The 22860-nt window shown below is 37.7% G+C and overlaps 1 protein-coding gene across 1 annotated transcript in view; it reads left to right on the top strand.

The window, feature by feature from the left end:
* ZNF484 (zinc finger protein 484) overlaps positions 1-22860 on the top strand; it is a 39784-nt gene that overhangs the window by 4178 nt on the left and 12746 nt on the right. Inside the window, exon 2 of the mRNA XM_081523205.1 lies at positions 9853-9897. Within this exon, the coding sequence (XP_081379331.1) occupies positions 9853-9897 (45 nt within the window). The remainder of the gene's footprint in view (positions 1-9852; positions 9898-22860) is intronic.

Here is a 22860-nt window from a genome sequence, read left to right as displayed (position 1 = left end):
TGAAGTTGAACAAGAAGTTGAATCACCAATGGCTAGTTATTTAATCAATCATCTGTACATAGTGAAGCCTTCATAAAAACTCAAAAGGATGGCGTTTGGAGAGTTTCTAGATTGAACATGTGGAGATTCTGGGAGAGCAATGCACTCATTCTGACATATCTTGCATATCCATCTCTTCTACCTGGCTGTTTCTGAATTATATTCTCTTATGATAAATTCTAATAAGTAAAATATTTTCTTGAGATCTATGAGCAAATTAGTGGAATCTGAGGGAACCTCATGGGAACCTCTAATTGTAGCCCGTTGGTCAGAAACAAAAGTAAGAGCCTGAACTTGTGGTTGGCATCTGAAGTTGGGGTGGGGACAGTCTTACAGGACTGAGCCCCTAACTTGTGTGAATAATGCTAAAACTCTAAGTAGATGGTGTGAGAATAGAAGAAAAACACACAGGAGGAGTTTTTCCTTTTCAGGGCATGGGGTTGACTGATGTAGAGTCAGGACCATGGGGTACAGTTATTGGAAACTCTGTGATCAGGGACTATAGAATGAATGATTATGATCTCTTAGAGAGAACAGTGATGGCTTGAAGCGAGATCTTTGTTCCCTGCCCAGGAATTGGACCTGGGTGAAAACCAGGAATCCTGTCCACTCCACCAGCAACAGCCAGAAGCAGAGTTTCCCTGACTCTATCCCTATTTGAAAGCAAAAATGTTTTAAGGAGGCAAAAACTGTAAAAGAACAAAAACAAAACCAGATACAACATTTATTATTAGTGACATAGCATAACATGTGATAGAGTTTGTTTAGTTAAGACAGAGCAAGGTAGAGATACATACCTGGAGAGAAAGAGTGTGGGCATCCTCGCTAGTGAGGAGGAGCACAGTAAAGAAATGGTTAAATCTTTTATATAGGGTAGTTCTTCCAGGTTTTTGTTTGCCTTTGGCCAGTTATCTCACTTTTTCCCCCCATAACTGACCTGACCTAGATCCCTACCTCATATGTGTGTACATCTTTTTGCCAAGGTGGGTTCCAGTGCAGCAACCTATGGGAAGGTTGACACCACCTCTTATGGGGTGGTGCTCCCTCCCTTTTTGACTGCTGAGGAAACTTTCTGTGCATGTATAGTAGGGAGGTGTCCTTGACATCAAGAATGAGAAATATGTGGTCTCTTTATCTGAACAGGACTCAGCGCCCCTCTGCCATGCCCAGGACTGCTATCGTAAAGTATCCACTGGAGGCAAAGTGCAGATATTTAACTTGTTCCTTTGCTATTTCTATCTGGAAGTGTAAATAGGAGGCTGGTTGTAAATGTCTAACCTGGAGTCCATCTATCTCCTACCTCAATTGGGGCCTGTGAGCAGTAGAACATGGGAACCATTGATTCTGATCTGTGAGTAATGGTTGCTGGGGTGAGGTCAGTGTGCAACGATTGGAAGTTGGAAAAGAAAATGTACGAGTGGGAGTAAGGAAACGAGTGCTGGGGTTGGGGATGAAAACTAACCAATCTGATCACATGGACCACAGCCTTGTCTAGCTCAATGAAACTATGAGTCATACTGTGTAGGTCCACCCAAGACGGAGAGGTCATGGTGGAGAGTTCTGACAAAACATGGTCCACTAGAGAAAGGAATGGCAAACCACTTCAGTATTCTTGCCTTGAGAACCCCATGAACAGTATGAAAAGCAAAAAGATAGGAAACTGAAAGATGAACTCCCCAGGTCAGTAGGTGTCCAATATGCTACTGGAGAACAGTAGAGAAATAAATCCAGAAAAATGAAGAGACAGAGCCAAAGCAAAAAGAACACCCAGTTGTGGATGTGACTGGTGATGGAAGTGAAGTCCGATGCTGTAAAGAGCAATATTGCATAGGAACCTGGAATGTCAGGTCGATGAATCAAGGCAAATTGGAAGTGGTCAAACAGGAGATGGCAAGAGTGAACATTGACTTTTCAGGAATCAGCGAACTAAAATGGACTGGAATGGATGAATTTAACTCAGATGACCATTATATCAACTACTGTGGGCAGGAATCCCTTAGAAGAAATGGAGTAGCCATCATAGTCAACAAAAGAGTCCAAAATGCAATACTAGGATGCAATCTGAAAAAGGACAGAATGATCTCTGTTCGTTTCCAAGGCAAACCATTCAGTAATCCAAGTCTATGCCCTGACCAGTAATGCTAAAGAAGCTGAAGTTGAATGGTTCTATGAAGACCTTCAAGACCTTTTAGAACTAACACCCAAAAAAGATGTCCTTTTCATTATAGGGGACTGGAATGCAAAAGAAGCATGTCAAGAAATACCTGGAGTAACAGGCAAATTTGTCCTTGGAGCACAGAACGAAGCAGGGCAAAGGCTAATAGAGTTTTGCCAAGAGAACGCACTGGTCTTAGCAAACACCCTCTTCTAACAACACAAGAGAAGGCTTTACATATTGACATCCCCAGATGGTCAATACCGAAATCAGATTGATGGAGAGAAACTCTACACAGTCAGCAAAAACAAGACTGGGAGCTGACTGTGGCTCAGATCATGAACTCCTTATAGCCAAATTCAGACTTAAATTGAGGAAAGTAGGGAAAACCACTAGACCATTCAGGTATGACCTAAATCAAATCCCTTATGATTATACAGTGGAAGTGAGAAATAGATTCAAGGGATTAGATCTGATAGAGTGCCTGAAGAACTATGGATGGAGGTTCATGACATTGTACAGGAGGCAGTGATCAAGACCATCCCCAAGAAAAAGAAATGCAAAAAGGCAAAATGGTTGTCTGAGGAGGCCTTACAAATAGCTGTGAAAAGAAGAGAAGCGAGAGGCAAAGGAAAAAAGGAAAGATATACCCATTTAAATGCAGAGTTCCAAAGAATAGCAAGGAGAGATAAGGAAGACTTCCTCAGTGATCAGTGCAAAGAAATAGAGGAAAACAACACAATGGAAAAGACTAGAGGTCTCTTTAAGAAAATTAAGAGATACAAGGGAACATTTCATGCAAAGATGGGCACAATAAAGGACAGAAATGGTATAGACCTAACAGAAGCAGAAGAAATTAAGAAGAGGTGGAAAGAATATACAAAAGAACTATACAAAAAAGATCTTCATGACCCAGATAACCACGATGGTGTGATCACTCACCTGGAGCCAGACATCCTGGAATGAGAAGTCAGGTGGGCCTTAGGAAGCATCCCTACGAACAAAGCTAATGGAAGTGATGGAATTCCAGTTGAGCTATTTCAAATCCTAAAAGATAATGCTGTGAAAGTGCTGCACTCAATATGTCAGCAAATTTGGAAAACTCAGCAGTGGCCACAGGACTGGAAAAGGTCAGTTTTCATTCCAATCCCAAAGAAAGACAATGCCAAAGAATGGTCAAACTACCGCACAATTGCACTCATCCCACAGACTAGCAAAGTAATGCTCAAAATTCTCCAAGCCAAGTTTTAACAGTATGTGAACCATGAACTTCCAGATGTTCAAGCTGGATTTAGAAAAGGCAGAGGAACCAGAAATCAAATTGCCAACATCCGTTGGATCATCAAAAAAACAAAGAGTTCCAGAAAAACATCTACCTCTGCTTTATTGACTATGCCAAACCCTTTGACTGTGGATCACAACAAACTGTGGAAAATTCTTAAAAAGATAGGAATAGCAGACCACTTTACTTGCCTCCTGAGAAATCTGTTTACAGGTCAGGAAGCAACAATTCGAACTGGACATGGAACAACAGACTGGTTCCAAATCGGGAAAGGAGTACATCAAGGCTGTATATTGTCACCCCGCTTATTTAACTTATATGCAGAGTACATCATGAGAAACACTGGGCTGGAGGCAGCACAAGCTGGAATCAAGATTGCCAGGCGAAATATCAATAACCTCAGCTATGCAGATGACACCACCCTTATGGCAGAAAGTGAAGAAGAACTAAAGAGCCTCTTGATGAAAGTGAAAAAGAAGAGTGAAAAAATTGGCTTAAAGCTCAACATTCAGAAAACTAAGATCATGGCATCTGGCCCCATCACTTCATGGCAAATAGAAGGGGAAATTAGTGGAAACAGTGACAGATTTTATTTTGGGGGGCTCCAAAATCACTGCAGATGGTGACTGCAGCCATGAAATTAAAAGACACATACTCCTTGGAAGAAAAGTTATGACCAACCTAGACAGCATATGAAAAAACAGACGTTACTTTGCCAACTAAGGTCCGTCTAGTCAAAGCCATGGTCATTTATGGATGTGAGAGTTGGAGTATAAAGAAAGCTGAGTATCGAAGAATTGATGGTTTTGAACTGTGGTGTTAGAAAAGACTCTTGCGAGTCCCTTGGACTGCAAGGAGATCCAACCAGTCTATCCTAAAGGAAATCAGTTCTGAATATTCATTGGAGGGACTGATGCTGAAGCTGAAATTCCAATACTTTCGCCACCTAATGCGAAGAACTGACTCACTAGAAAAGACCCTGATGCTGGAAAGATTGAAGGTGGGTGAAGGGGACAACAGAGGATGAGATGGTTGGATGGCATCACCGACTCAATGGACATGAGTTTGAGTAAAATCTGGTAGTTGATGATGGACACGGAAGCCTGGCATACTGCAGTCCATGGGGTTGCAAAGAGTCAGACGTAACTGAGCAACTGAACTGAACTGTTTAGGATGACTTGAGTGGCTGGTGAAATCACATAATGTTTGATACAGTGAGTGCAATCTATGTGGATTACCAATTTTGTAATAATAGCAGTAACTAATATTTAATGAGTGTTTTTGTGCCATGCATGGGCTGAGTGTTTTTCAAGTATTATAAAATCAGTTTGTTTATCTTAAAAGTATAAAGATGAGGAAACTGAGGCTTAAGTAAGTTCTTTGGACTGTCACAGCTAGAAAGTGAAAGACCTGGGATTCAAATGTACGTTGATTTGGCTCCAAACCTCACTGTTTGATGTACTCTTGGGATGCCGCCTGAGAAGCTGTCACTGAGTGGCACTCTCGCTGTCAGGATCCCTTTGTTTTTCCACAAAACCTGAGGTCAGACCACTTAGTTGAGCCTTCAGGATCTTTTTTTCAGACTTCAGTTCACCTTGGCTAGATAATCACTGACATCTTTGGATGCTCACTCAATTTATGACTCCTGGGAAGATTGAAATTCTGACAAATGAAGGCCACTGTGAACATGCCAGCCAAAGAGAGCTTGTCTCATAGATCCTGTATCCAGTTCAAATCATGGCTTGGCCAGGATATGACAGTTCCTGTGAGTGGGGAGGGGGAAGCTCAGAAGCAAGCATTTTCTCAGAGATAGATTTGCTAAAACAAAGCATTATCCTTTGCAATGTGAACAGTGAAAGGCTTATGTCATTATACTTTGAGGCTGTTCTATGTAGAGGGAAAGAATTAATTTTTTTTGTTTTTATTATAGAAAATTTCAAACGTACACAAAAGTAGAGAAAATGTTATAATGAACCAGAGTCACCTAGTCTCAGTAATTATCAAATGTTTGCTAGTGTTTCACCTGTTTCTTCTCACTTGCTTATTTTAGCTAGGGTGTTTTAAAACAAATCTTGCGTGCCATGTCATTTCACCCACAAATACTTTGGCATGCAAATCCAACTTGTGTAAACCTGTCCCACTACACCCCCACCCCACCCCACCCCACTCTGCCCCATAGCCACCAGGCTGTTGTTGTTATTTTGGTTGCTAAGTCGGGTCTGACTCTATTGCAACCCCATAGACTAGCCTACCAGGCTCCTCTATCCATGGGTTTTTCCAGGCAAGAATACTGAAGTGAGCTGCCATTTCCTTCTCCAGGGTGTCTTCCCGACTCAGGGATCCACCCTGCATCTCCTGCGTTGGCAGGTGGATTCTAAACCACTGAGCCACCAGGGAAGCCCAACCACCAGGCTACTACCCAACTAACAAAAGTTATAGTAGCTCGTTTATATCACCTGATATTTAATCTATAGTCAGAGTTCTCTGATTATTGTGGACAAAGAAAGTTGTCACCTGCCATATTAGTAAACAAAAGATGTGGTCAACAAGCTATGAGCCACTGCAGCCCTCCCCAGCTATGTACTCTGAGCAGATTCAGGATGGAAAAAATGAGGATACTGGCCCTAGATTGAGGGCAGGAGAAGGAGGTGACAGAGAATGAGATGTTTGGATAGCATTATCAACTCAATGGACATGAGTTTGAGCAAACTCTAGGAGATTGTAAAGGACAGGGAAGACTGGTCCACTGCAGTCCATGGGGTTGCAAGAATCAGACACAACTTAAAAGACTGAACTATAACAAATGGCCCTATACAGTTAAGGTGCATATCAAAGGAATGGTTTAAATGAGCCCAGACTTTTGCATCTTCCTATACATACAGAAGTGCTAAATTCATTAACTTGGGATTTTCTTTTTCTTTTTATCAGCATAATTGATTTACAATGTTAGTTTCAGGTGTACAGCAAAGTGAATCAATTATACATATACATATATACACTCTTTTTTAGATTCTTTTCCCACATAGACCATTACAGTGGATTTTCTTTAACTAACAGTAATCTTTTGATGTTCCAACTACCTGATTTTTGTTGTTTTTTTTTTTTGTAAAAACTCCTATATATCCTGGCTCCTCCCTTATCTTTTCAGAGCAGTCCCTCAATACTATCTGAGAGGCTGTATTCTGGGCTTAAGTCCTCAGCAAGTCTGTCAACTAAAACATAATTCTCACAATTAGGTTGTGCATTTTTTTTCCAGTTGATGCTATCTAAAAGATGACTTTTTAAACATTCCTTGTGAAAATTTCAAGAAATACAAATGTAGAGAAGGAAGTATAAAGACGCTTCATTTACCCATCAGTTTCTACAGTTATTAGCTCATGCTTAGTCATTTGTCATCTATCCCTTCCTCCAACACTTTTTCTCTTTGACTGGATTATTTTGAGGCAAATCTCAAAGACTGTGTTGTTTTATCTGAAAATATCTCAGTATATAAAATTTTTTGATAAAAATAACCACAGTGCTATTATCACACCTTTAAAAATGACAGTATGTTTTAAAGGATCATTTTATGTGGACTGGATTGGTAAGATTTTGAGGCTTGATCAGATTCAGATTTCTATTTTGTTTTTTGGGGGAGCAAGACTGCTTCCCAGGTGATTTTTTGTACTTGATCAGGAGGCACATAACATCTGGTTATTTGTTTTTGTGACGTGAGGAGCCATGGATGATTGTTTCTTAGTTCATATTTCATTATGTGTGCAAAGCGGACATTTCCATTTCTACCATTCCTTCACTTTGTTGACTTAAAAAATGTATAATCTGAGAGCTGAGAGTTAAGTTTTATTTGGGGGCAAGATAAGGACTATAGCTCAGGGGACAGTGTGTCATATAGCTCTGAGGAATTGCTCTGAGGGGTAAGGAGTGAAGGTCAGTATTATATAAGATTTAAGTCAAGCACACATTTTGGCGGAGGCTTGCTGCTAGTTATGTGAAGGTTGCTGCTAGTCACAAGGAGATGTTTCTGTTAATGATTTTAATGCCTTTCTACATATGAGAAGATGCAAGATTCTGAACTGGTAAAATCTTCTCCTGAAAATACATCTAAAGGCCTGTTCTATCAGTTTTTGCCAGAGCACAGAGTGCCTTATTCCTGATCTCCACCCTGAACATCTTTCAGGGTGTGCTGAAGGTCAATGGCCACTGTGGCTAGTGACTTAATCATTGTAGAGGCAGATGGCAAGTGTCTATTTTTAGTTGGTAACTTGTAGCTGGAATAATTGTATAAAAAAAGAGAAATTTCATCATGAAGTATTTGGTTATGCTTGACTCTTTTCCTTCTTTTACAAGTTTCAAAAACAATGACTTGATTCCCTAATTAAGCCAGTGGTGCTGGAAATGTTCTCTCTCAATTGGGATGGAAGAATCACAGATGTGAAAAATAGGGGAAAATGCTATATATCTAACATTCATGTACTTTATATAAGTTATACCACACACACAAAAAATTAATAAGGAAGTTTAACTAAATGTCATTTGTATTAGAAAAGTGTATTTAATAGAAATACTTCTAATATAAAAGTTAGAAGCAAAAGTTTTAAAAGTCTGTCATAAAAAGATATTAGGGAGGATGGGTCTAGGGTGAAAGGGACACAGTCTCCAGTGTGTGAGCCTTGATTGGGAATGTGCCTGCAACAAAAGAGCAAGAAAAAGTGTTTCTGGGACAATTGGGAATTTTGAATATGAGCTGGATATTAAAGTGTTATAGAACTGCTAATAATTTCCTCAGGTATGATGATAATCTTTTTATTATTATTTAATAAAATGCTATTTATTTTATTAAATAAAATATTTTTATTACATAAAGAAAGCTGATTGCCAAAGAATTGATGCTTTTGAACTGTGGTTTTGGAGAAGACACTTGAGAGTCCCTTGGACTGCAAGGAGATCAAATCGGTCCATCCTAAAGGAAATCAGTCCTGAATGAATATTTGTTGGAAGGACTGATGCTGAAGCCGAAGCTCCAATACTTTGGCCACCTGATGCAAAGAACTGACTCATGGGAAAAGACCCTGATGCTGGAAAGATTGAAGGCAGGAGGAGAAGGGGACTACAGAGGATAAGATTGTTAGATGGCATCACTGACTCAATGGACATGAGTTTGAGCAAGTTCTGGGAGTTGGTGATGGATAGGGAAGCCTGGCATACTACAGTCCCTGGGTTCACAAAGAGTTAGACATGACTGAGTGACTGAACTGAACTGAATAATCTTTTAGGAGATTGATATGATATATTTAGGCAAGAAGTGTCATGACATTTGCAACTTTCAAATGTTTCAGCAAAAAAAAAAAAAACCAGTGTATATACAATCATGTCTTTCTAAATATATATGTATTTACATGTAACTATATGTGTACATATAAAGATAAAATGTATATGGCAAAATACTAAACTAAATGGAAAGTATATGTGTGTTTCTTATACTAAAAATTCAGCTGTTTATGTTAGAAAGCTCATTTAAAAAATGGAAAACAATAGCTTCAGCCAGTAAGTGACTTAACTTAGGTCTAAAGGTTTGTTATTAACTAAAACCAAATCCACTTGCTATTAATATATTGTAGCTAAGACAAAGTTTCCATTGATTTGCGTTTTAAGAACTGTAAGTGGGAATTCCCTGGTTGTCCAGTGGTTAGGACCTGGCACTTTCACTGCTGTGGGCCTGTGTTTAATATCTGTTCCAGTAACTAAGCAAAGAACAGTGGAAAAGCTAACAGTCTTCCTTTTTGATCTTACTTAATGATGTTCTCAAGTACTTGTGATGAGCTGGTCACAGAAGTGCAGAGCAAAATCATAAAAAACAGTTACTTTGTTTTTCACTAGTAATGTAAACATTCAAATTACCTAAAATTTTCTCATCATCCAAATGTTATATCTGTTAACAAATTAGTATATTTCCTTCCAGATGGTTTTCTCTGTGTGCATGAATGCATTCATGTGTGTGTTCATGTATACATATACACATATTATTCAATGAAAATGGACTCCTACTGTTTTTGGTACATCTTTTTATTTTTACTTAGCATTTTATTTTTCTATAGTACTTTAATTTTACATAATATTGTATCCTATGGATGCCCTGTAAAGTATTTAAGCTGTTCATAATTATTGGGTATCAAGATGTTTCTAATTTTCCTTTTTTTTTTTTTTTGGTATTAGCCATGCTGTGGTAAAACTCCTGCATTTAAATCTTTGTACAATACAAGATGATTTTTTTGCAATATGGCTCTACAAATAAGTTTTTGGGTCAGATTCATGGACACTAAATGACATTGACACATTTCCTTCTCTCATGTGTCCCTCTGTCAATCTGTTTTCTCAGATCTCTGCGCCTTTCCCAGAAGAGCGAGAAATGACCAAGTCCCTGGTAAGTTCTTATTTGTTAATTTATTTATTTGCTGCTTTCTTTACTTTTCAGTGAGTTTTAGAAGGCATCTATTAACCCATATAGTAAATGGACAAGTGTAAATCAATAAAAACTAAGATCAAAGACAGTAAATAGAGACTATCAACTCCAAGTCAAGCTTGGATTATAGGTATATGTGAGTTGTGTGACTTAACACAGTTATGAACTTTGAACTACAAAATTGTCTCTGATCTTCATGAAAGACCTAGCAATAACGGAAATGAAATACATGCTTTATATTGTTAAAAAGTAACCTATTTCATCTGTAATAACTATTTCCTGGTTCTTGATGTTTGAGAAAATTTTTAATAGATTTTTTTTACTTTATATTTTATATTGAAGTATAGCCAGTTAACAATAATGTGATAGTTTCAGATGGACAGCAAAGGGAGTCAGTCATACATATACATGTTTGCATTCTCCCGCAAACTCTGCTCCCATCCAGGCTGCAACATAACACTGAGCAGACTTCCCTGTGCTATACAGTAGGACCTTGTTGGTTATCCATTTTAAATATAGCAGTGTGTACATGTCAGTCACAAACTCCCTAAATATTCCTTCCCCGTATACTACCCCTCACCCCGCCCTACCCTGGCATCTAGGTTTGTTATCTGAGTCTGTTTCTGTTTTGTAAATAAGTTCATGTGTACCAATTCTTTTTAGATTCTGCTTATAAGGGGTGTCATACACTATTTATCCTTCTCTAACTTACTTCACTGAGCATGATAGTCTCTAGGTTCATCTGTGTTGCTACAAATGGCATTATTTCATTCTTTTTAATGGCTGAGTAATATTCCATTGTATATATGTACCATATTTTCTTTCTCCATTCCTCTGTAGATGGACATTTAGGTTGCTTCCAGGTCTTAGCTGTTGTAAACAGTACTGAAACAAACTCTGGGGTGCATGTATCCTTTTGGACCATGATTTTCTTCAGGAGTATGCCTGGGGTAGAATTCAAGGTCATATGGTAGCTCTATTTTGTTTTTTAGAGAAGCCGCCATACTATTATCCATAGTGGCTATGCCAATTTGCATTCCCACCGACATTGTAGGAGGGTTCCCTTATCTCCACACTCTCTCCAGCATTTATTCTTTGTGGATTTTTTTGATGATAGTCACGTTGACTGGTGTGAGTGATATCTCATTGTAGTTTTGATTTACATTTCTATAGTAATTAGCAATGTTGAGCATCTTTTCATGTGCCTCTTGGTCATCTGTATGTCTTCTTTGAAGAAATGTCTATTTAGGTCTTCGCCCATTTTTTGAGTGGGTTGTTTGTTTTGATTATGTTAAACCTCATGAGCTGTTTGTAAGGTTTGGAGACTAATCCCATGTCAGTCACATCATTTGTAAACATTTTATCCCAATCTATGGGTTTTCTTTTCATTCTGTTTTTTGTTTTCTTTGCTGTGCAAAATCTTTTGAATTTAAATAGGCTCCATTTGTGCATTTTTGTTTTTATTTCCATTATTTTGGGAGACAGATAAAAAAAGATATTGCTACATTTATGTAGAAGATTGTACTGCTTATGTTTTCCTCTAGGAGTTGTATAGTGTCTGGTCTTACATTTAGGTCTTTAATCCATCTTGAGGTTATTTTTGTGTATGGTGTTAAAGAATGATTTTTTTTTTTTTTTACAGGTAGCTGTCTAGTTCCCCCAGCACCATTTGTTGACGAGACTGTCTGTCCAACATTGTATTGTCCTGCCTCCTTTGTCACAGATTAACTGACCAAAGGTGTATGAATTTACTTCCAGGCTTTCTATTCAGTTCCATTGATCTATATTTCTACTTTTGTCAGGAAGTCTGATTCCTCCAGCTTTGTTTTCCTTTCTTAAGATTGCTTTGGCTGTTCAAGGTCTTTTGTGTCTCCATACAAATTTTGAGGGTTTTTTTGTGCTGTGCTGTGCTTAGTTGCTCAGTCATGTCCGACTCTTTGTGACCCCATGGACTGTACCCACCAGGCTCCTCTGTCCATGGGGATTCTCCAGGCAAGAACACTGGAGTGGGTTGCCATTCTTTTCACCAGGGGATCTTCCCAACCCAGGGATCGACCCCAGGTCTCCTGCATTGCACGTGGATTCTTTGCATCTGAGCCGCCAGGGAAGCCCTAGTTCTGTGAAAAATATCATTGGTAATTTGATCAGGATTGCATTGAATCTGTAGATTGCTTTGGGTAATATGTTCATTTTGACTATTAATTTTTCTAATCCATGAACATGATATATCTTTTCATCTGTTTGTGTCTTCCTCAGTTCCCTCATCGACATCTTTTAATTTTCAGAGTATAGGTCTTTAGTCTTCTCAGGTAGGTTTATTCATAGGTAGTTTATCCTTTTGATATGATGGTAAATGCAATTGTTTCTTGAATTTCTCTGATTTTTTGATGTTATTGTATAGAAATGCAACAGTTTTTTTGTGTGTATTAATTATGTAACCTACAACTTTACTAGCTTCATTGATGAGATTTAATAGTTTTGTAGTAGCGTCCTTAGGGTCTTCTATGAATAGTATCATGTCATTTGCAAATAGTGACAGTTTAACTTCTTCATTTTCAATTTGGATTCCATTTTCTTCTTTTTCTTTTCTGATTGCTGTAACTAGGACATCCAGAACTAGTTGGATAATAGTGGTGAGAGTGAACATCCTTGTCTTACTCCTCATCTTAGAAAAAATGCTTTCAGCATTTCAGCATTGAGTATGATGTTAAGCAGTAGATTTGCCATATATGGCCTTTATTATGTTGAGGAATGTTCCCCCCATGCACACTTTCTGGAGAGTTTTTACCATAAAAGGGTGCTGAATTTTGTCAAAAGCTCTTTCTGCATCTGTTGAGATAATCGTATGGTTTTTATTCTTCAGTTCGTGTGTCACATTGATTGATTTGCAGATATTGAAAAATTCTCACATCTGTATATGAATCCCACTTGATCATAGTGAATGATCTTTTTAATGTACTGTTGGACTTGAATTGTTAGTATTGTGTTGAGTATTTATGCCTCTACATTCATCATTGATATTGGCCTGTAATTTTCTTTTTTTGTGGTATCTTTGTCTGATATTGATAACAGGGTGATGGTGGCATCAGAGTATGAGTTTGGAAATTTTCCTACATCTGTAATTTTGTGGAACAGTTTCAGAAGGTTAGGTGTTTTGTTGCTTTTGTTTTTCAGTCAGTAAGTCATGTATGACTCTTTGCGACCCCATGGACTGCAGCACACCAGGCTTCTCTGTCCTTCACTATTTCCTGGAGTTGGCTCAAATTCATGTCCATTGAGTTGGTGATGCTAGCTAATCATCTTATCCTCTGTCGCCTGCTTCTTCTCCTGCCCTCAATCTTTCCAGCATCAGGGTCTTTTCCAGTGAGTCATCTCTTCACATCAGGTGGCCAAAGTATTGGAGCTTCAGCTTCAGCATCAGTCCTTCCAATGAATATTTATGGTTGATTTACTTCAGGATTGACTGGTTTGATCACCTTGCAGTCAAAGGGACTCGCAATAGTCTTCTCCAGCACTACAATTTGAAAGCATCAGTTCTTCTGATGACACTCACTCTTCTTTATGGTTCAACTCTCCCATCCGCCCCTGACTACTAGAAAAATCATAGCTTTGACTAAATGGACCTTTGTTGGCAAAGTGATGTCTCTGCCTTTTAATATACTGTCTAGGTTGGTCATAACTTTCCTTCCAAGGAACAAGCGTCTTGTAATTTCATGGCTGCAGTCATTTTCCACAGTGATTTTGGAGCACAAGAAAATAAAATCTGTCATTGTTTCCACTTTTTCCCCTTCTATTTGCCATGATGTGATGGGACCAGATGCCATGATCTTAGCTTTTTAATGTTGAGTTTCAAGCCAACTTTTTCGATCTCTTTCACCTTCATCAAGAGGTTCTTTAGTCCTCTTTGCTTTCTGCCATTAGAGTGGTATCATCTGCATATCTGGGGTTTTGATAATTCTCCCAGCATTGTTGATTGCAGCTTGTGATTCATCCAGCCCAGCATTTCACATAATGTACTCTGCATATAAGTTATATACACAGGGTGAACATAGCCTTGTCATATTCCTTTCCCAATTTTGAACCAATCAGTTGTTCTATGTCTGGTTCTAATGACTGCTTCCTGAATTATATACGGATTTCTCAGGAGATAGATAAGGTAATCTGGTACTCCCGTGTCTTTAAGAATTTTTCACAGTTTGTTGTGATCTACACAATCAAAGTACTTTGGACACCTGATGCAAAGAGCTGACTCATTTGAAAAGACCCTGATGCTTGGAAAGATTGAAGGCAGGAGGAGAAGGGGACAACAGAGGATGAAATGGTTGGATGGCATCACCAACTCAATGGACATGAGTTTAAGTAAACTCCGGGAGTTGGTGATGGACAGGGAGGCCTGGCATGCTGCAGTCCATGGGGTCGCAAAGAGTTGGACACAACTGAGCGACTGAACTGAACTGAACTGACACAGTCAAAGGGTTTAGTGTAGACCATGAAGCCGAAATAGATATTTTTTGGAATTTCCTTGCTTTTTCCATGATCCAGTGAATGCTGGCAATTTGGACTCTGTGCCACAGGACTCTGGTTCCTGTGCCTTTTCTAAACCCAGCTTGTACATCTGGAAGTTCTTGGTTCATGAACTGCTGAAACCTAGCTTGAAGGATTTTGAGCATAACCTTGCTAGCGTGTGAAATGAGTGCAATAGTATGATAGTTTGAACATGGTTTGGCATTGCCCTTCTTTGTGATTAGAATGAAAACTGACCTTTTCCAGTCTTGTGGCCACTGCTGAGTTTTCCATTTGCTGACATATTGAGTGCAGCACTTTACCAGCATCGTCCTTTAGGATTTGAAATAGCTCAGCTGGAATTCTGTCACCTCCTCTAGGTTTGTTCTTAGTAATGCTTCTATGGCCCACTTGACTTCACACTCCAGATGTTTGGCTCTAGGAGAATGATCACACCTTTTTGGTTATCTGGGTCGTTAAGACCTTTCTTGTATAGCTCTTCTGTGTTTTCTTGCTACCTCTTCTTAATCTCTTCTGCTTCTGTTAGGTCCTTTCCCTTTCTATCCTTTATTGTGCCCATCCTTACATGAGATATTCCCTTGATTGCTCCAGTTTCCTTGAAGAGGTCTCTAGTCTTTCTCATTCTGTTGTTTTCCTCTGTTTCTTTGCACTGTTCATTTAAGAAGGCCTTCTTATCTCTCCTTCCTATTCTCTAGCACTCTGCATTCAGTTGGGTATATTTTTCCCTTTCTTTCTTGCCTTTTACTTTCTTTTCCCCTAAGCTATTTGTAAAGCCTCCTCAGACAGCCATTTTGCCCTCCTGGATTTCCTCTTTTTTTGAGGTGGTTTTGGTTACTGCCTCCTGGACCATGTTATGAACCTCCATCCGAAGTTGTTCAGGCGCTGTCAACCAGATCTAATCCCTTGCATCTGTTTGTTACCTCCACTGTATAATCATAAGGGATTTGATTTAGGTTATACCTAAAGGCCTAGTGATTTTCCCTACTTTCTTCAGTTTAAGCCTGAAGTTTGCAATAAGAAGCTCATGATTTGAACCACAGTCAGCTCCAGGTCTTGTTTTTACTGACTGTATAGAGCTTCTTCACCTTTGACTGCAAAGAATATAGTTAATCTGATTTTGGTATTGACCATATGATGATGTCCATGCATAGCATCATCTCTTTCATTGTTGGAAAAGAGTGTTTGATATGACCAGTGTGTTTTCTTGACAAAAGTGTGTTAGTGTTTGCCCTGCTTTATTTTGTTCTCTAAGACAAAACTTGCCTGTTACTCCAGGTATCTCTTCATTTCCTACTATTGCATTCCAATCCCCTATGATGAAAAGAACATCTTTTTTGGTCTTAGTTCTAGAGGTCTTGTAAGTCTGCATAGAAACAGTCAACTTCAGCTTCTTCAGCATCAGTGGTTGGGGCATAGACTTGGATAACTGTGATGTTGAGTGGTTTCCCTTGGAAACGAACTGAGATCATTCTGTCACTTTTGAGATTGCACCCAAGTACTGTATTTTGGACTCTTCTGTCGACTATGTGGGGTACTTCGTTTCTTCTAAGGGATTCTTGCCCACAGTGGTAGATATAATGGTCATCTGAATTAAATTCTCTCATTCCCATTGATTTTAGTTCACTGATTCCTAAAATTTCGATGTTTACTCTTTTCATCTCCTACTTGACCATGTCAAATTTACCTTGATTCACGGACCTTAAATTTCAGGTTCCTTGCAATATTGTTCTTTACAGTATTAGACTTTACTTTCACCACTAGACACATCCACAGTTGATGTGGATTTTGGCCTAGCCGCTTCATGCTTTCTGGAGCTATTAGTAATTGCCCTCTGCTCTTCCCCAGTAGCATATTGGACACCTTACCACCTGGGGGGCTCAACTGCCGGTGTCATATCTTTTTGCCTTTTCATACTGCTTGTGGAGTCCAGGCAAAATGCTGGAGTGGGTTTCCATTTCCTCCTGTAGTGGACCACGTTTTGTCAGAACTCTTCACTGTGACCCATCCATCTTGGGTGGCCCTGCATGGCATGGCTCATAGCTTCATTGAGTCATACAAGCCTGTTCACCAAGACAATGCTGTGATCCATATAGGGGTTTAGACATTAGCTCTTCTCTAAATGCTTGATAGAAATCTCCAGTGAAACTGTCAGGTCTTGGACTTTTGTTTTGGGGGAATTTTCTAATCACTGTTTCACTTTCAGTGCTTATGATTGGTCCGCTCATAGTTTCTATTTCTTCCTCGCTCAGTCTTGGGAGATTGTACCTTTGTAAGAATTTGTCCATTTGATTGTCCATTTTTTTGGCATACAGTTGCTTATCGTAGTCTTTTATTAAACTTTTTATATCTGTGGTGTCAATTTTAACTTCTCCTTTTTCATTTGTAATTGTATTGATTGGAGTCCTCTCCTTTTTTTCTTGTTGAGTCTGGCTAAAGGTTTATGGATTTTGTTTTTCTTTCCAGAGAACTAGCTTTTTGTTTCACTAATCTTTGCAATTGTTTTCTTTGTCTCTATTTCATTTATTTCTGCTCTGATCTTTATAACTTCTTTCCTTCTATTAACTTTACATTTTATTCATCCTTCTTTGTCTAGCTGTTTTAGATATAAGGTTAGTTGTTAATTTAAGATTTTTCTTGTTTCTTGAAATGAGATTGTATTGCATAAACTTCCCTCTTAGAACTGCTTTTGCTAAATCACATAGGTTTTGGACTGTTGTGCTTTCATTTTCATTTGTTTTTAGGTATATTTTGTTTTCCTGTTTGATTTCTTCTGTGATCCCTTGGTTGTTTAGTAGCATATTGTTTAGTTGCCATGTTTTTGTGTTTTTTATAGTTTTTTTTCCTTGTAATTTATTTTTAATCTCATAGTCTTGTGATCAGAAAAGGTGCTTGGTATGATTTCAATTTTTCTAAATTTACCAATTTAGAAATTGGTAAATTTCTGCGCCTTGTGGCCCAGCATGTGGTCAGTGGTGGAGAATGTTCCATATGCCTTTGAGGAGAATATGTATTCTGCTGTTTTTGAGTAGAATGTTTTATAAATATCAATTAAATCCATGTAGTCTAACATGTCATTTAAGACTGTGATTGCTTATCAATTTTCTGTCTGGATTACCTGTCCATTGATGAAAATGGATTATTAAAGTCCCCCACTATTATTGTGTTACTGTCCATTTCTCTCTTTATAGTTTTTAGTATTTGCCTTATATATTGAGGTAAATGTTGGTGCCTTACATGTTGGGTGGATATATATTTATAATATTTATATCTTCTTGGATAGATCCCTTGATTGCTATATAGTGCCCTTCTTTGTCTGTTATAACAGTCTGTTTTAATGTCTATTTTTGTGTGATATGAGTATTGCTATTCCAGCTGCCTTTTGATTTCACTTACATGCAATACCTTTTCCCATCCCCTTACTTTCAGTCTGTATATCCCTACATCTGAGGTGGGTCTCTTGTAAACAGTATATATACAGGTCTTTTTTTTTGTATCTATCCAGCTTTTTTTTTAATCCACTGTATCTTTTGGTTGGTGCATTTAATCCATTTACATTTAAGGTGATTATCCATATGTATGTTCATGTTACCATTTTCTTAATTGTTTGGGGCTTGTTTTTGAAGATCTTGCTTCTCTGGTGTTTCTTGCCTAGAGAAGTTCCTTTAGCACTTGTTTTAAAGCTGGTTTGGTGGTGCTGAATTCTCTTAACTTTTGCTTGTCTGCAAAGCTTTTGATTTCACTATCAGATCTGAATGAGAGCCTCACTGGTTAGAGTATTTTTGGTTGTAGATTCTTCCCTTTTATCACTCTAAATATACTATGTCACTCACTTATGTCACTCACTTCTGACTTCACACAGTTATGAACTGTGAACTATAAAATTGTCTCCAGTCTTCTTAAAAGACATAACAATAATGGAAATGACATACATGGTTTATATTGTTGAAAAGTGATTTTTTTTTCCATTATAGTAATTATTTCCTTGTTTTTGATGCTCAGGAAAATTTTTGATAGATCTTCAGTAATGGAGACAGGACAGTGTCTTTTATAATTGTGCTAGAAGTGCACTAACAGATTTTCTATAGTGACTTATAAAGCAGTGCTTCTCACACTTGCATATGACTTAAGATTCTGATTTAGTAGGACTGGAATTCCCAATGGATGTAAATGCTGCTGATTCAAGGACTACTTGTGGAGCAAAGTTTTGAGTGAATTGATGTTGATTTTTGTCACCTACTTTTTTTGTATCAGTTGATATGGTCAGGTGATTTTCCTTTTTACCTTATTGCTATAATAGATTACTGGTCTTCCCTGGTAGCTCAGCTGGTAAAGAATCCGCCTGCAATGCAGGAGACCCTGGTTTGATTCCTGGGTTGGGATGATCCCCTGGAGAAGGGATAGGCTACCCACTCCCGTATTCTTGGGCTTCCCTGGCGGCTCAGTTGGTAAAGAATCCACCTGCAATGCAGGAGACCTGAGTTCGATCCCTGGGTTGGGAAGATCCCCTGGAGGAGGGCATGATAACCCACTCCATTATTCTTGCCTGGAGAATCCCATGGACAGAGGAGCCTGGAGGGCTACGCATGGGGTCACAAAGAATCAGACACAACTGAGTGACTAAGCACAGCACAGCACATGATAGATTACACTGATTTTCACATGTTGAGCCAACCTTGCAATCTCTGATTAAACTCCACTTGGTCATGACATACACTTCTTTTTATGTATTTGTATTTGCTAATATTTTTTAAAGGATTTTGTATTATGTTTAGGAGGGATATTGATCTATTTTTTCTTTGATTACCACTATGTATGGATGAAAGTCCCAACTCTCTAGTTGACTTTTTTCTTTTTCCACACCATCCCACTGGAGTGTGAATGGGCACCTCTGCTCAGCCAGGCAAGAGTGGGAATCCAAGCTACTCACTGAGTTTTTGCTGATGGGCCTGAGATCAAGTCCAAAGTTTTTTATTTGTTGGCTTTTTACATACGTTATGTTGGCTGGAGCAAGTTTTGTCTAAAAGTTGTCTGTCTTTCTAGGTTGCCTCTTTCCTGGTATTTTAACTGGAAAGAGCAGATTTGTCTTTGAATTTTTTTGTTGTGCCTTTGTTGGTGTTTCTGGGTTGTAACCTTTCCTAGCATTCAGTCAGGGCTCTGTGAGTAAATAGACTTTGGGGAACTCATACTGTGTAGTTTCTCGGTTTCGGAGGACCCTAGACAATCTGCCTTCTTCTTTTTTTTTTTCAGTCTTTCAGTTTTCTTATTTTGTTTTATGGATAATGTCTATGGTAGTTGCTGTACTTAGTGGGCATTTGAATAGGGACAAGAGCATCTACCCCATTTTCCAGGAGTTAAAGTAAGTTCATTGATTTTTTTTTTTTTTGAAAGAGGAGTTATTTATATACTGGGCTTCCCTGGTGGCTCAAATGGTAAAGAGTCTGCCAGCAATGGAGGAGACCTGGGTTCAATCCCTGGTTCAGGAAGATCCCCTGGAGAAGGAAATAGCAACCCACTCCAGTATTCTTGTGTGGAAAAATCCTATGGATGGAGGAACCTGGTGGGCTATACCCCATGAAGTTGCAAAGAATCATACATGAGTGAGTGTCTAACACACACTTATATTTAGCATAGTCCTTTTTTTTTTTCCTCAGTGTTCTTTACCTCTTTGTTTTTTGCATTTTAACTTTTAAAGGTAAATATTTAATTTTGAATATCATGAAGATTATACATGTATTTACTCAGTCAAATAGTTTTTTTGAGGCTTCATTAAAAAAAGCCTCCCCAAAAAAGCCCTGTCCATCCCAAAACAGCTGTTATTTGTTCTCTTATCCCTCAGATTCCAGCTTCTCAAAGATAATCACTCTAAACTCAATCAAACTAATTCTTTTGGTATTTACATTCCTATGTCTAAATCACATGTTTATATTGGTACCTCTTGGTTTTCAGTTTTAGGTGGTATCTACTGACTTGGGAAAATAAGGATTTAACTCTCAGACATTTAAGGCTTCAACACTTATGTGCACATTTCTTCTTCCCTTCCTTCTAATATAGGTATATCATAATTTGCGGTAAATCAATAGACTGTATTTATTAGTATGTTTATTTTAATTATATTCACAGCTGAACCATTTCTTTTATCTTTTATGCACTATTTCTTATTTTACCTGGAATTAATTATTGTTTGGTTTAATCATTTGTTTCATTTTCCATATCTGGATCACTATACCAACTCCACAGTCTTCCCAGGTATGTAAATATCTTTACAATATGTTAAAATATATTAGATAATGACAGTTAACAGCAATCATAAATATTAATATAGTGCTTACTATATGCTAGGCATTGTAAACACTCTCTCTCTCTCTTAACTGATTTAATCCCTTTTGAGGTATCTATAATCATTACCTCATTTTACAGAGAAGGAAGTAGGTCCACAGAGATGTTAAGTAAATTGCTCTGGGTTGCACTGCTAGTAAGCGGTGAGGCCAGGAGTTATACCCAAGCAATTTGGCTCTAGAATAGAGGCTATATATTTCAGCAGTTGAAAGAAGCTTCCCTTGGAGTTCTTCACATGACCAAAGTTGCTCTCTATTTGATTCTCATGCACTGACTTGAGGGTCTTCCTTTGGCATGCTGCTAGGAATTCCCTTTCATGTCTCTCAAGTACTGGATTTCTTGTTTTCTGGCTCTTTCTTGATTTGTGCTTTCATTTTTAGAGAATATTGTATAGAAAGAATTATGTGGAAATAAAGTTTTTTGAGACCTTGCATGTCTAAAAGTATTTTTATTTGGCTTTCAGCAATTTCATAGCTAATTCTAGATTGTAAGTAATTTTTACTCAAAAATTTTAAGACATTCTTTCTACTTTTATCATCCCACCTTTTCTTACTGGATGTGATAGGAAGATCCAGATAATAAATTTGCATTGTTTTAAGTTTGCAGTAATTTGTTGCAGCAGCAATAGGAAACCATTACAGATTTTGGTATCTGGACATGGAATGATGCTGTAACAAGTACCCCAAAATGTCAAAAGACTTTAGAAGTTGGTAATGAATAAAAACTGTAAAAAATTTGAAGTGTATAGTAGCAAGAGCCTAGATTTCCTTGAATAGACTGGTAATAGAAATATTGTTGTTAACTCTGCTAGAGAACTCAGAAGGAAGTGAGGAAAAAGATTATATTGTTTTAGAGAATATCTCATTATTTTAAACAGATTGTTGACAGGAATACAGGTGTTAAAGGTGCTTCTGGTGAAGACATAGAAGGAAATGAGAAACATGTTACTGGAAACTAGGGCAGGGAACATCTCTGTTATATAGTGGCAGAAAGCTTAGCTGGATTTTGTCCTATAGTTACATGGAAAGCAGATTTGTCAGTGATGGACTTGTGTTTTTCTCTGAGGTGATTTCAAGCAAAGGATTGAAGATGGGGCATGGTTTCTTTTTTCCTGCTTACAATAAAATATGAATATTAAGTGATAGATTGAAGGAAGAACTGTTAAACAAAAAGAAACTAGACTTGATGATTTGGGGTATTTGTGGGCTATCAAGATTACAAAAGATGCTATAATTAGTTTCACTGTAGTAAAGTATGTTCTTGAGAGAAAGTCAAGGGTGTGGATAGATGCTTTATATATGAATATTTTTCTAGGTTTTTAGGTGTTTAGCAAGATGAATAGGGTAGAATGCATCTTACTAAATTTTTTTAGCTGGAAGTCTCAGTCTTTGTTGTTAACTTGATTGTTTCGTTTATTTACATTTAATGCAATTACTGATATATTCAAATTTATATCCAGTTTTATTAGTTTCATATTTGAACTGTCTGTCTAATACTATTTTTCCACTCTTTTCTTGGCTTTCTTTTAGATTAGTCAAAGTTTTCATTTTTATTTTGTTAACTTGTTTGTGATGCATTCTTTTATTTGTTTCCTTAGATATTATAATATCCATCTTTAACTCATTATTATCTTACCCCTTCTTAATAGATGCTAAAGCATCTTAATTCCATTTACTGCTTCTCATTTTTACATTATTATTTTTATGCATTTGAATTCTACATATGTTTTAAATTTCACAAGATATTATTATTACTGTTTTTGCATAGTCAGTATTTACAGTTTTATAAAGTGGGATTTGAGAAATTTTTTGAGTCTTTGAGTTGATGTCATTCACCTTTCCTTTTCAGATTTTGCTTCTGCCTCATATTCTTCTTCTTTATTGTCTCAGACAACAATGTTTTTCCTTTCTGAGGTGTTATACATGTGATGCATCACGTGTGCTTGTGCTTATTTTTATTTAAAAAACCTCTGTGGTTCAGTTTGGATATCTTCTGTTTGCTTGTCTTCCATTTCAGTAATTCTGTTATTCTGCTGTTAAATGCCTCTCAGTTCTTAATTTTAGA

The sequence above is a fragment of the Giraffa tippelskirchi genome, chromosome 1 (assembly GCF_054371585.1).
Source record: "Giraffa tippelskirchi isolate mGirTip1 chromosome 1, T2T-mGirTip1v1.2.pri, whole genome shotgun sequence".
Taxonomy (NCBI): domain Eukaryota; kingdom Metazoa; phylum Chordata; class Mammalia; order Artiodactyla; family Giraffidae; genus Giraffa; species Giraffa tippelskirchi.
Note: the sequence above shows the minus strand (reverse complement) of the source record. Positions and strands in the feature narration are given on the sequence as shown.